General features: G+C 42.1%; 1 protein-coding gene across 4 annotated transcripts in view; it reads right to left on the reverse strand.

The window, feature by feature from the left end:
• WDR19 (WD repeat domain 19) overlaps positions 1-13,680 on the reverse strand; it is a 107,380-nt gene that overhangs the window by 45,512 nt on the left and 48,188 nt on the right. For all 4 annotated transcript variants that reach the window (XM_045816375.2, XM_087864206.1, XM_045770535.2 and 1 more), the window contains exons 15-18: positions 8,742-8,891; positions 3,067-3,214; positions 2,734-2,938; positions 161-320 (exon numbers count right to left, since the gene is read on the reverse strand). In XM_045816375.2, the coding sequence (XP_045672331.1) occupies positions 161-320; positions 2,734-2,938; positions 3,067-3,214; positions 8,742-8,891 (663 nt within the window). The remainder of the gene's footprint in view (positions 1-160; positions 321-2,733; positions 2,939-3,066; positions 3,215-8,741; positions 8,892-13,680) is intronic.

Consider the following 13,680-nt stretch of genomic DNA (forward strand, 5'->3'; position numbering starts at 1 on the left):
TTCATTTTTTCTTTTTTAAAGTCTTTGCTTAGTAGGAAGTGGTAAGTTTCTATCAATTAACTTGCTGATGAGTTAGGTAAGATCAACCGCAGAAACTTAAAATGATTGAATAAGTACCACTTAAACCTTAATGTAGTAATTCTCATGAGATTCTGTTTACCTTTATCTGTTCCAAGGACATCACCATGCCAACATTCCCGATTGTCCGATAGACGCGGACTGCAAACTCTACTTCCATGTGATGGAGACAAGCTCTGGCCAGCTCATCCCAGGCAGCGCGATCGTTCAGAACCTTGCACAAGTCCCAAGCATCAGAAAACCTACCATTTGAATATATCGGTTTAATCAGGGAGCCCTACTTGCCCCCTAGCTGGCAATTTTCAGGTTATATATAATTTAATGTTAGGTCTTAAATTTTGCAAAACATTTCTTTATCTGTAATCATTTCCAAGTTATGAAAAACTACATAAACTTTTCTTCCTTTATTGTATAAATATTTTTTTCTTGGGCATCTGGATGGCTCAGTCAGTTAAGCGTTTGCCTTTGGCTCTCAGGTCATGATCCCAGAGTCCTGGGATCAAGTTCTGCATTGGGCTCCCTGTTCAGTGGTGAGTTGCTTCTCCCTCTCCCCCCTGCTCGTGTTCTCTCTCACTATCTCTCTCTCTCTCAAATAAATAAATAAAATCTTTTTTAAAAATGTTTTTTTCTTGAATTTCTTTTACTAACCTAAATCTACTCTGTGTAACTACTCTCCCTCATTAACAACTAACTCTTTTTGTTTTTTTTTTTGGGTTTACTTCACACACAGGTGAAAAGTATGTCTGTTCTCCCGTAAGTCTAATAGTACTCTACTCCTACCTATTTGGAAGTTTATAACAGGGGCCGGCAAACTATGGCCGACATGCCAAATCCAGTCAGCTGTCTGCTTCCATGACTCAAGTCTCACTGCAACAAGGCCACTCAGCCCAATTTTTTATGGATTGTCTTGGCTGCTTTTGTGTTACAATAGCTGACGGGGGTAGATGTGACAGCAATCCCATGGCTTTTAAAGCCTGAAATGCTCACCATTTGGTCCATAACAGAAAAAGGTTGCCGACCTCTGGTTTAAAACATGACCAAAAATGCCAATTAAACTTTCTGTGGGATTGATACATCAGTGAACGTATTACATCTTTCCATCTAGTCACCTACGCATTTTCCCACGCAATACGCATTTATTCTGAGCACCTATTTTGTGCCAGAAACTATGCTTGGAACCAGGATACAGAGATCAAACACACGGTCACTGTCCTACATGTGGTCACGACTGGGGAAGGTGGAAGACATGACACTGTGTGACAGAGGTAACTGAGTGCTTCCAATCCGTGAATCTGTGCCAAACGCTTTGCATACATTCTCTCACTGGATTACCCTAACAACCCTATCCACCAAGGAATATTGTCATTTCTCCTTTACGGTTGAGGAAAAGTGAGGCTTAGAGGCCTCCCAAGACCATCACGCAGTGTAGGGGGGAAAGTGCTCTAAACCACTGTGTCTACAGCCCTGAGGCAACCAATCCACCAGGAAGGCCCCCAACCCAGGCTGCCAGGGGTGAGGGGACTGCAGGGAAGGCATCCCGGAGCAGGAGAGGGCTCAGGCAAGTGTGAAGAATACGGAGTTATTGCAGACAGACGCAGAGGACGGGCATTCCAGGAAGAGAAGGCTGTATGTGCCAAGGCAAAGAATGAGGAAAAGAACCACGTTCAAGCAGCCAGCGGAACAGAGAGGGAGCGGACGAAGGGACGGTTGAGGCTGGTATTAAAGCAAGTGTCTAGGATGGCATGCTGAGGTCCCCAGGGAGGAGGGATTTCTTCCTCAAGGCACTGGGAAAGATCTCCGGCAGGGGAGTGAGAGGATCAGACTGGTATTTCCAAGCGTGGCAAACAGATGAGACCGTCATGAGGCTATCGGCAGACAGAGCAGTCGGGGAGAGGTTACATTTACACTTTATTCCGAGTGAGGGCCTGAGTTAGCGGGAGAGTATGGAGGGGGGAGGGGGGAGGTGAGGGGGGGTGCGGGGAGAAAAGGGGCTGGTGTGTGGGTGTGCATAAGTGTTGGTATGTGTACTGGGACATGTGCATGTGGGATTAGGACTGGGGGAAAGAGGGGGCTGGGGAAGATGAGTTGCTGTAAACAGAGCAAGTGTGAGGAGCTCATGGACTCCCAAACACACGACTGGTAGGCAGTGGTAAATACAGGTTTAAGTGAAGGTGGACGTTCTGGAGTCAGCCTCTTATCAATGCTACTGAAGCCACGTAAGCAGAGGAGATGCATCCAGGAAGAATAATTAGAGGAGAGAAAAGGGGGCTCAAGGGACCCCGAGGAACAGCAACAACTTTTAAGACATAGTCAGAACCACCAAGGAAGACTCATAGCGGCCGTACCGGGTAAGAAGAAAAAGCAGAAAAAGGAAATCCCAAGCAAGGCAAAACCAAACTTAGTTGAAATAATTAGGCTTATCAGGATTTCACAATAAGTGTGCTATTTGGGTGGTGAGAAATATCTTTGTTCTGAAGGGCTTAGGACAACAGTACTTCCTTCAGAATTACCCACATTCTCCTCCCAGTATCTTATCTGAGCCTCACGCTAATCCTGTAAACAAGGCGAATACTATTCTCTCCATTTACTTTAGGATTTGACCTTTAAAATCACAAGAGCAAACGAGAAGCTCCCGAGAAGTGTTCGGAGCCCTACCGTTGGAGCATTAAAGCTTGCGTCAGCATTTGCCGCATCTCCTTGGGCCCCACATCTTTTAAACTGCCGAGGAACTTGTGGGTGCCCAGGCAGATGGGGTTTATTTTCCCACTCTGTGTCTGGCAGGTCAGCTCCCCGTTGTACAACAGCAAAGGTCTATGAGAGAAGGGCACTTTGGTGCCTCCAGCCAAAACCACCTTGGATCCTAGATGTGAAAACAGACATCTTAATGTGAAAAGCGGATCCTCAGCACACAAATCAGAAAGGAATGCTTTAATATCATTGTCACAGAAATTTATTTACCAACAAATGCACAAAAGAGTGATTAAGTACCTTGTATGGTATCCTTGTGAAAGACATAAGTGTACACCTTATCGTCATCATAAGCGATAAACACGCCTTTATCCATCGGCCAGTTTTCCCAAAGAACTCCTTTAATGGCTGGTGAAAAGTCTGGAATCTCATAGGTAGCATCATTCACCTACAAAACAGGATTTACAGGTTTGTCCCAAGTCTGTACTGAAATTGTCATCGCTGGTCTTGGTAGGAGCCTGTTTGTTGCCTTGGCTGGCATAGCTTTCCCAACCAGATTCCTCTACCAGATCTGGCTTGAAAAACAAAACAAAACAAAACCTATGGTTTGTATGGCAAATCAAGGCTTTTATGTAAAACTTGGTGCGTTTTCAGGAAAAACGACAAGTTTGGACACAAGGCTTCAGCTTAAGAAAAAAAAAAGGTTGAAGCTGCTGAAGACAACAGAAATTTAAGCTACGAACACACTTGTGTTCAGAAAATGTTCACTACCTGGTATAAAAATGCTCCAGCTAGTGAGGTTTTGATTTGAATTTCCCTGATGGCTAATGATTTCAAATCAAAACCACGCTAAGATACCACCTTATGCCAGTTAGAATGGCAAAAATCAACAAGACAAGAAACAACAACTGTTGGAGAGGATGTGGAGAAAGGGGATCCCTCCTACATTGTTGGTGGGAATGCAAGTTGGTACAGCCACTCTGGAAAACAGTGTGGAGGTCCCTTAAAAAGTTAAAAATTGAGCTACCCTATGACCCAGCCATTGCACTACTGGGTATTTACCCCGAAGATACAGACGTAGGAAGAGAAGGGCCATATGCACCCCAATGTTCATAGCAGCATTGTCCACAATAGCCAAACTGTGGAAGGAGCCGAGATGCCCTTCAACAGATGGCTGGATTAAGAAGTTGTGGTCCATATATACAATGGAATATTACTCAGCTATCAGAAAGAACGAGTTCTCAACATTTGCTGCAAAATGGACGGCACTGGAGGAGATAATGCTAAATGAAGTAAGTCAAGCAGAGAAAGACAATTATCATATGGTTTCTCTCATCTATGGAACATAAGAACTAGGATGATCGGTAGGAGAAGAAAGAGATAAAGAAAGGGGGGGTAATCAGAAGGGGGAATGAAGCATGAGAGACTATGGACTCTGAGAAACTGAGGGCTTCAGAGGGGAGGGGGATGGGGGAATGGGATAGGCCGGTGATGGGTGGTAGGGAGGGCATGTATTGCATGGTGCACTGGGTGTTATACGCAACTAATGAATCATCGAACTTTACATCAAAAGCCAGGGATGTACTGTATGGTGACTAACATAATATAATAAAAAAATATTAAAAAAAAAAGAAATGCTCCAGCTAGAGAAGAAACAGATTAATTCGTACATATTTGAAAATCAAATAAATTCCACTGGGTCTGTTTTATTTCCAAAACTTCTCTAGAATGCATTCCAATAAATATAAAACATACTGTTACTGATATAAGCTATTAAAAAAAAATCAATGCACATATTCCAGGGACCTCAGCAGACAGGCTTATATATGCCCTGAATGTGAAGCTGAGAGATACCCGCCTCCTCCCTACCCCATCTTGCTCTCAAAATAAGTATGAAATGTAAGATTCTTGCAAAGAACAATACTATAGAGCTGTGCTGTCCAATATAGTAGCCACTATTCACAGCCACATGTGGCTATGTGAACACTGAAATGTGTCTGGTCTGACTGAGATCTAAGTTTAAACTATCCACTAGATCTCAGGGCGCCAGTACGAAAAAGAGGGTAAAACAGCCCAGTCATTTTTTATATTGATTACATACTGAATAATATTGGGTTGAATACATTAACATTAATTTCACCTGTTTCTTTTTATCTTCTTGTAGAAAAATGTGGCTAGCAGAAAATTTAAAATTATATGTGGTTCTAATTATATTTCTATTAGATAGTGCTACTTATCAGGCATTGTGCTAATTATTTATATGCATCCTCATTTAATTCTAACCTCATATTGTACAAGATAGGCATTCTTTTTTGAAGATTTTATTTGAGAGTGAGAGAGAGCGTGCGTGAGAGAACGCGTGCCCACACGAGTGGGGGGAGGGGCAGAGGGAGAGGGAGAAGCGGGCTCCTGCAGGGAGCTTAATTGGGGCTCGATCCCAGGACCTGAGATCATGACCTGAGCTGAAGTCAGTAGCCTGACACGGGCTCAATCCCAGGATCCCGAGATCATAACCTGAGCTGAAGGCAGACACTTAACCGACTGAGCCCCCCAGGCGCCCCCAAGAAAGGCATTCTTATGCTCATTTTGCAGCCCAGGCAGCTCAGGCACAAAGAAATGTGCCCAAAGTCACACAGCGAGTAAGCTGACGAGCCAGGGCTTGGACCCAGCAGGCGGGCAGTCTGGCCCCCGGTCTATGCTTCTAACCACTGTGTCACACTGACCTGGTTTGTGCAGATGTGCACACCAGTGCCACTGGACTGGGGGCAGAATTTTTTTTAAACAGGTAACCATTTCCGGAGGGCTTATCACATGGCAGGCACTGTACCACACGCTTCACACACATCGTCCCGTTGCGTGTTCACGTAACAAGCTACACGGTAGGCAGCACTGCACCTGTTTCATAAACGGTGAAACTGGGCCTCCGATCAAAGTGAGGGCTCTGGAGGAGGCCACCCTAGGCTCAGACCACAGATGCCATTTTCTGGCTGTGTGATCTTGGACAAATTACTTATCTTTTCTAATCTTAGTTTCTTCATGTACAAAATGGCCAATAACAGGAGTATTTGCTGGGGGTGCCCGGCTGGCTCCGTCAGTAGGATGTGTGACTCTTGATCTCAGGGTTATCAGTCTGAGCCCCAGTATGGGCCTAAAGTTTACTTTAAAAAAATATATGAGTATTTATCTCTGGGCTGCTATAAGAATTAAGAGATACCTGATATATAGGAGTACTCAGCACAAAAATATTAGTTGTTATTACTAATCTTAAATCCAGGTCTGTTTGTCTTCAGAGTCCGTGCATTTAACTACCACACCCACCTATTTATGAACTTCCTGTAATATATCACGTCATCCTTAATGGGCCTTTAGAGAGTGATGGGGTACAAGGCTGTTGTATGAGGGCGTTTGTAAGGAACAGGTCACCTCTCCCAATTCTACTGTATAATGTCAGTCACTTCCTTACCGTGCCCACAGTGCGGAAAACTTGGTTGAGAAAATGCACATATGAAGGGAACCTGCAGTAAATGCAAGCACTTTAAAGAGGAACAGCGGTCACAGTTACAAATTTTCTGTACAGAAATTCTGTGCAGATTTTTCCTACAGAAGATCTGAATAGTTACAGATTTTCACGTATGTGCACCACAGAAACAATGTTTCTGTCAGATTCCCTGAAGAGGAGGAGCAGAGTAGGCCGCAGTGGGAATATGCTAGGATATGGTGAGTGACCAAATCCAACCAAGTGCCTGGCACTCTGGGCTGGAGTCCAGGGGCCTGGGCGCCCCCTCCTCTGTGCCCTGCGCGGTGGGGAAGGCTCTGCACCACAAGCCCGCCTTCCCCTTCCCTGCCGAGCTTGCCCTACTTGCACAAGGAGTGTCTGGTGTTACTTACAAGAGGAACTCACTCCTGTGGGCGCCATACTCCCCGTGGATATCGTACCCAACCACCTAAGATTCCAACCTAGCAGGGAGATCTGACTTTGGATAAAAGCAAACAGCTGCCCGCAGGTTGGGGTAGGGAAAGCCTGGCTCTCACACAGTCTCTTGTGTGGATTTTGTTTCACCAGGACTTTTTTCTTCTTATCACTGTAGGTTAGAGTTGGAAATAGGAGTGGAACGGGCAGCAGCAAGTGAGATAATTCTGGAACTTAAGGGGTTTAAGGGTGGTAAAGCAATAAAGAGGCGGGGCTTTAGATCACACCTGCTAAATAGCTACCACGTGCCTGATCATGGGTTTGGAAGAATCCACTCACTGACACCTCACAGCAAGTCCGTGAGGAAGGTCATGTAGCCTCTGTAACAGAGACTGTCAAGGAAAGCAGGCTGTAAAAGGTGAAAGACAAATGCATCAGCTCGTTCGGACTGCTCTAAGTCTTCATCCTTTCTCTAGCAGTCAGACCCCCATTCTGACTTAACTCCTGTCACATCCCTGATTCCCTGCCTCCCTTCTAGGTACCTGCATCTGTGGTGAGCCCACGTGGGGATGTCGGGCAGCTTGGACAGGGACCCTGTTACAGAAAGGGCATCTGTACAAGAGGAATGTCCTAAGCAAGTAGAAAGAACTCAGGGTTATCTTCCTATTTAGGTCATTTTCCCTCATTTGTTCTGTGACTGGAAGAGGAATAGGTTGAATAAGAATTGGCACATTGGGAATTTTGCTTAAATAATCCAGGTACTCCTGTGGAAACCTGGTATATTTATCAAAGATAACAAAGATTTATCAAAGATAAAAAGAGAAAAAAAGAAAAAGATTAAAGGAAGAGAAAGAGAGACAGACAGGAACAAAGGAAAGGAAGAGAGAAAAGGAAGGAAGGAAGGAAGGAAGGGAGGGAGGAAGGAAGTCCAGTATCTAGTGAAGTGGACAGTGAGGGGAAGTGGTCTTCACTGAGTGGCAAAGCACAGACACCAGGGGAACAGTTATTAAGATGTGTCTGAGATGGGCACTTGGGTGGCTCAGTCTTAAGCGTCTGCCTTCGTCTCAGGTCACGATCTCAGGGTCCTGGGACCAAGCCCCATGTTGGGCTCCCTGCTCAGTGGGGAGTCTGCCTCTCCCTCTGTCCCTCCCCACCCTGCTCATGCTCAAGGTCTCTCTCTCTCTCAAATAAAAAAATCTTAAAAAAAAAAAAAAAAGATGCATCCGAGAGCAGCTGTAGGCTACGTGAACTGTGACCAAGAACATACTAAATCATTAACTGGATATTAAAAGTAAGTAAATGAAAAATCCAAGTATAGTAAATGATATAAAAACCCATCTCCTTTTTCTAATTTGTTTTCGCAAAAGTAAGGAATGTATAAAAATAAGAGTAACTGATTCTAAAAAGGGTCCATCTGTTTTTTTTTTTTTTTTAAAGATTTTATTTATTTATTTGACAGAGACAGAGACAGCCAGCAAGAGAGGGAACACAAGCAGGGGGAGTGGGAGAGGAAGAAGCAGGCTCATAGTGGAGGAGCCTGACGTGGGGCTCGTTCCCGTAACGCCGGGATCACGCCCTGAGCCGAAGGCAGACGCTTAACCGCTGTGCCACCCAGGTGCCCCCGGTCCATCTGTTTTTAACAGATATACAAAAATACCTTTTCTTTCTGTTCAGGATCATTAGGGGAAGAGGAAAATCAAGTGAGGTGGGCAGAAAGGAGTCCCTGCCCTCTGAAGCTTATTGCATACCTGGAGAGAAAAGTCATGTACATCAAGACATACTGTAATATTGTGCAGTAAATAAGGTTAAAGTGGTACAGAATATAACTATTTTTCCATTTAAAAAATCTTTCTGGGACTGACACTGAAAAACTGCAGAATAATGGAAAAAGTTTCCTTAATGTAAATAGTTGTAAAAACGGATCACAAACATGATTTAACAAAGTATTCTAATCCTTGAACTAATTAAGAAAAAATGATTTTATACATAATATATATTAAAAACAACTTTTCTTTGCATATTACATTTTTAAAAAATGAATGCTTAAGAAATTTTCCAGACTTACCGGACAGTAGACAAATCCATCACTTTTTTCATCAATGAAAACTAATCTGGTTCCATTTGGGTCAGGAAAAATCTTTTTCACACCAACAGGATGTCGATAATCATTAACAAACTGCCAGTCTTCGATGTAGAAATACTGAATAACACCAGTCTAAAAAAAAAAAAAAATCCAGTAATAGGAATGTAAAGGTTGTCGAATGTAAAGGTTGTCAAGAAAATACTTTAAACACTTAACACGCTTCCAATTTTAAGAGAAAATGTACCATATTTTTCATGCAGGAAGAATCTAAAGCTAATATTTACAACATGTAAAGGTACAGATCCAAGAAAGTAAGATTGTACATGTGATTCAATAGTCAATTAGTTCTAATGTTCTTAGTAATATTAAAGCATAATTGATTTTCAGATTTTCCACTTACAGGAAATATCCTTACTGTTTAAGAATAACTTTCAAATCATGTTATTTTTAAATATGCTTGCTGTTACTTAAGACAAATCAGAAAATTAAACAAAACCACCTCACGCAATCAATTGTATTTCTATTTATTAGCAATGAATTATAGATACTAAGATTTAGAAATACATTATCACTTACAATCATTCCAAAAAAAGAAATATTTAGGTATACATTTAACAAAACTTGCACAGGATTTGGGTGCTGAGAACTATACAACACTGATGAAAGAATCAAAGATCTAAATAAACGGGGGGGGGGGGTAATACTGTGTGCATGGATTGGAAGACTCACTGCAATAAACATGCTAATTTTCTCCAACTGATACATGGGTTTAATATAATTTCAATACAAATCTCAAGATTTTTTGTAGATATAAACAAGATTATTCTAAAATTTATATGAAATGGCAAAGGAACTAGAATAGCTAAAGCAATTTTGAATAAAAAAAGAATAAGGTGGGAAACTTGGTCTACTCAACTTCAAGACTCTTTTTTTGTATGGCTATAGTAATCAAGACTGTGCCATATCAATAAAGGGACAGACACATAGATCATGGAACGGAATAAAGAAGCCCAGGACAGACCCACCCAGATATCCTTTACTGATCCTTTCCCCCTTTTTTTAAAGATGCCTGCACTTTTATTTTAAATAATAGCATATTGAGGTATAACTCACATACCATGCAATTCACCCACTTAAAATGTACAACTCCATGGTTGTTAGTATATTCACAGAGTTGTATAATACTTGATCATGATTCATTTTAAAACATTTCATCACTTCACAAACAAACCCCATTTAATAGTCTTTCCTCAATGCCCCCAACCTCATTCCACTCCCCCTCCACCGTCTTAAGCAACCACCAATCTACCTTCTATATCCATAGATCTGCCTATTCTGAACATTTCATATACATGGTATCATACAAAATGTGGTCTTCTGTGATTGCTTCCTGTTACTTAATATGATGTTTTCAAGATTCATCTATATTGCAGTATGTATCAATATGTTATTCCTTTTTGCTGTCAAAGAATATTCAATTGTATGGATAGGCCATATATTGTTCACTTATCAGTTGACAGACATTTGGGTTATTTCCATCTTTTGATTATTACAAATAATATAGCTACGAACACTGGTGTACAAGTTTTTTTGTGGACATACATCTTCATTTCTCTTGGGTATAACCTAGGAATAAAATTCCTGGGTCATATGGTAGCTATTTATTTATCTATTTATGTATAGATTTATTTATTTATTATTTTAGAGAGCAGGGAGGGGCAGAGGGAGAGAGAATCTCAAGCAGACTTCCGCTGAGCACAGAGCCCAATCCGGGGCTGGATAACATGACCCTGAGATCATGACCTGAGCCGAAATCAAGAGTCAGATGCTTAACACACTGAGCCGCCCAGGCGCCCCATGTCTAATCTTTTATAGAATTACGAGAGTGTTTTGCCAGGCAGCTGCACCATTTGCACATTCCCACCAGCAGTGTGTAAGAGTTCTGATTCCTCTCCATCTCCATCAACACTTGCTATTACCTGACTTTTTGAGTATAGCCATCATAGTGGATGTGAGGTCGTGACTTCACATTTACTTCTGGGAATCTATTACAGAGAAGTGAAAACTCGTTCACACAAGTTTTGTGCAACCATCAAAAACCTGTGTATGAGCCTTTTATAGAAGCTTCACTGGCAACAGTTGAAAACTGGAACGAATTCAGATGCCCTTCAATTGGCGAGTGCTTAAACAAATTGGTACATCCATACCACGGAGTACTACTCAGCAATAAAAATGAACAAATTATTGATGCACACAATGACTCAAGTTAATCTCCAGGGAGAAGTATGCTGAGTGAAAAAAGACCAATTCCCAAAGGTTACATGGTGTATGACTCTACTTATGTAATACCATTAAATGCCAAATCACAGAAATGGAGAACAGATTGCAGTTGACCTTTGAAAAACACAGGGATTAAGGTTACTGACCCCCCAGACAGATGAAAACGCATGTATAACTTTGACTCCCCCCAAACTAAATTACTAATACCCTACTATTGACTGGAAACTTCACCGATAACATAAACAGTTGATTAACACATACTTTGTGTGTTAAATGTATTATATACTGTATTCTTCCAATAAAGCTAGAGAAAATATTACAAGAACCATAAGAGAAAATACATTTACAGTACTGTATTTATCGAAAAAATTCCACATAAGTAGACAGGTACTATATTTATTGAAAAAAATCCACATGCAAGTAGACTCATTCAGTTCAAACCCCTGTTGCAACCGTTCTTGTAACTATAACTTTGTTACCAGGGATTAAGGTTGGGGTGAGGGCAGCATGCAAGTGGGTGTGTCTATAAAAAGCAACATGAAGGCATCCTTGTGGTGACAGAATTATTCTGTATCTTGACTATCAATGTTAATATCCTGTGATTATGATATGTAATATAATGTTACCATTAGGGGAAACTAGGAAAAGAACATATTGGATCTCTCTGTTTTGTTTCTTATGTGGGATCACTTTGTACTGTTTCTTACAACCACCTGTGAATCTACAATGATCTCAAAATAAAAAAGTTTAGGACACCTGGGGGGCTCAGTCGGTTAAGCGTCTGCCTTTGGCTCAGGTCACAGTCCCAGGGTTCTGGGATCAAGTACCGCCATCGGTGGGGGGGGGGGCTCCTTGCTCAGCAGGGAGCCTGCTTCTCTCTCTGCCTGCCGTTCCCCCTGCTTGTACACTCACTGACAAATAAATAAATAAAATCTTTAAAAAGAAGTTTTATTAAAATAAAAACACACATAAAAAAGATTTCATTTATTTATTTGAGATACAGAGTGAGTGAGCGGGTAAGAGAGAGCAAACGAGTGGGGGGCGAGAGGAAGAGAGAGAAGCAGACTCCTCACTGAGCAGGGAGCCTGACATGGGGCTCGATCCCAGGACCCTGAGATCAGGACCTGAACCAAAGGCAGATGCTCAACCAACTGAGCCACCCAGGCGCCCACATCTTGGACTTCTATTCAGGCCAAGACAGAATAACAGCCTGGATTAACTTTCCTACCCCAACCAACCAAAAACAATAGGCGAAATCATGAAAAAACAGTTTTCAAGATACTGGAATGAGGCAACAGAGAACAATGATTTCTGCCTGAGATTTTGGAAACAAACCAGGTAAGCCCTGTGACTCCTCCAGCTCTTGCTTTGAGAGTTTTCAAGGCATGGCAAAGGGAGGAGGATGCAGGCAGAGCATGGCTCCCCAAGTTGAGGAGATGGAGCTGAAAGTCTGGGAAGAACAGGTGGTTGGAGTTTGCAGGGCAGAATACGAGAGAGAGAGAAGCTTGGAGAGCTGCACCAGGCCCACAGTGAGTTCTTAGTGGGTAATGACCACTGCATGCATGTGAGAAAACCACAAGGCCAGGGAAAGAACCATCCAAAGGGATTGGAGGGAACAGGAATGGGAATAGTACTTATTCCCAATAGCCAGACTGGAAAAAAGCATAGTTCACAGGGCACTGGGTAGAGAACTCACAAAGACCAGAAGTGGGAATAATCAGCCATAGACTGAGCAGCGTTTCACATCTGCCTAAGAAATCATAAAGCCAGACTCAAAAGGGTCAAACTGTTTCTAAGTCAATTAACCGCATCCCAGAGCAAAGCTCAAGAATATTTTTAGCAGGAGCGCCTGGGTGACTCAGTCAGGTAGGCATCCGACTCTTGATTTCGGCTCAGGTCATGATCTCACAGGTCCTGAGATCGAGCCCTGTGTTGGGCTCTGTGCTCAACGGGGAGTCTGCTGGAGATTCCCTCCCTCTCCCTCTCCACCTCCCCATGTTTGGGTGTAAAAAGAGAATATTTTTAGGGATACAAAAATATCTAGCATTCCAAAAGGTAAAATTATCAGGTATGCAAAAAAGCAGAAAACCTGAACCATAGCTGAAAGGTTCAATATAATTGTGTATTTTTTATTCTTTGATTTTATCGAATTTGTTGACTTATTAGCTACAACTCTTTCTAGTGGTTGTTTTAGGTTTTGTAGTACACATGCAACCTGATAACAGGCAACTATAAAAAATCTACAGCTAAAATCATACTTAATGGTCAAGAACAAGATAAAAATAGCCACTCTCACCATTCCTATTCAACAATGTATTAGAATAAAAGGCATCCATGGGGCACTTGGGTGGCTCATTTGGTTAAGCATCTGACTTTGGCTCAGGTCATGATCTCAGGGTCCTAGGATCAAGCCCTGCGTCAGGCTCCCCACTCAGAGGGAAGTCTATTCCTCCCTCTCCCTCTGCCCATCCCCCTGCTCATGTTCTCTCTCTCAAATAAATAAAATCTTTAAAAAAAAAAAAAAAGAATAAAAGGCATCCAGATTGGAAAGCAAGAAGTAAAACTATCTTTATTCAAAGATGACATGATCATCTACATAGAAAATCCAATGGAATCTACAAGAAACTAATGTAACTACTAA

Source organism: Ursus americanus, chromosome 8 (genome assembly GCF_024610735.1).
Source record: "Ursus americanus isolate L20-20 chromosome 8, mUrsAme1.1.p, whole genome shotgun sequence".
NCBI lineage: Eukaryota > Metazoa > Chordata > Mammalia > Carnivora > Ursidae > Ursus > Ursus americanus.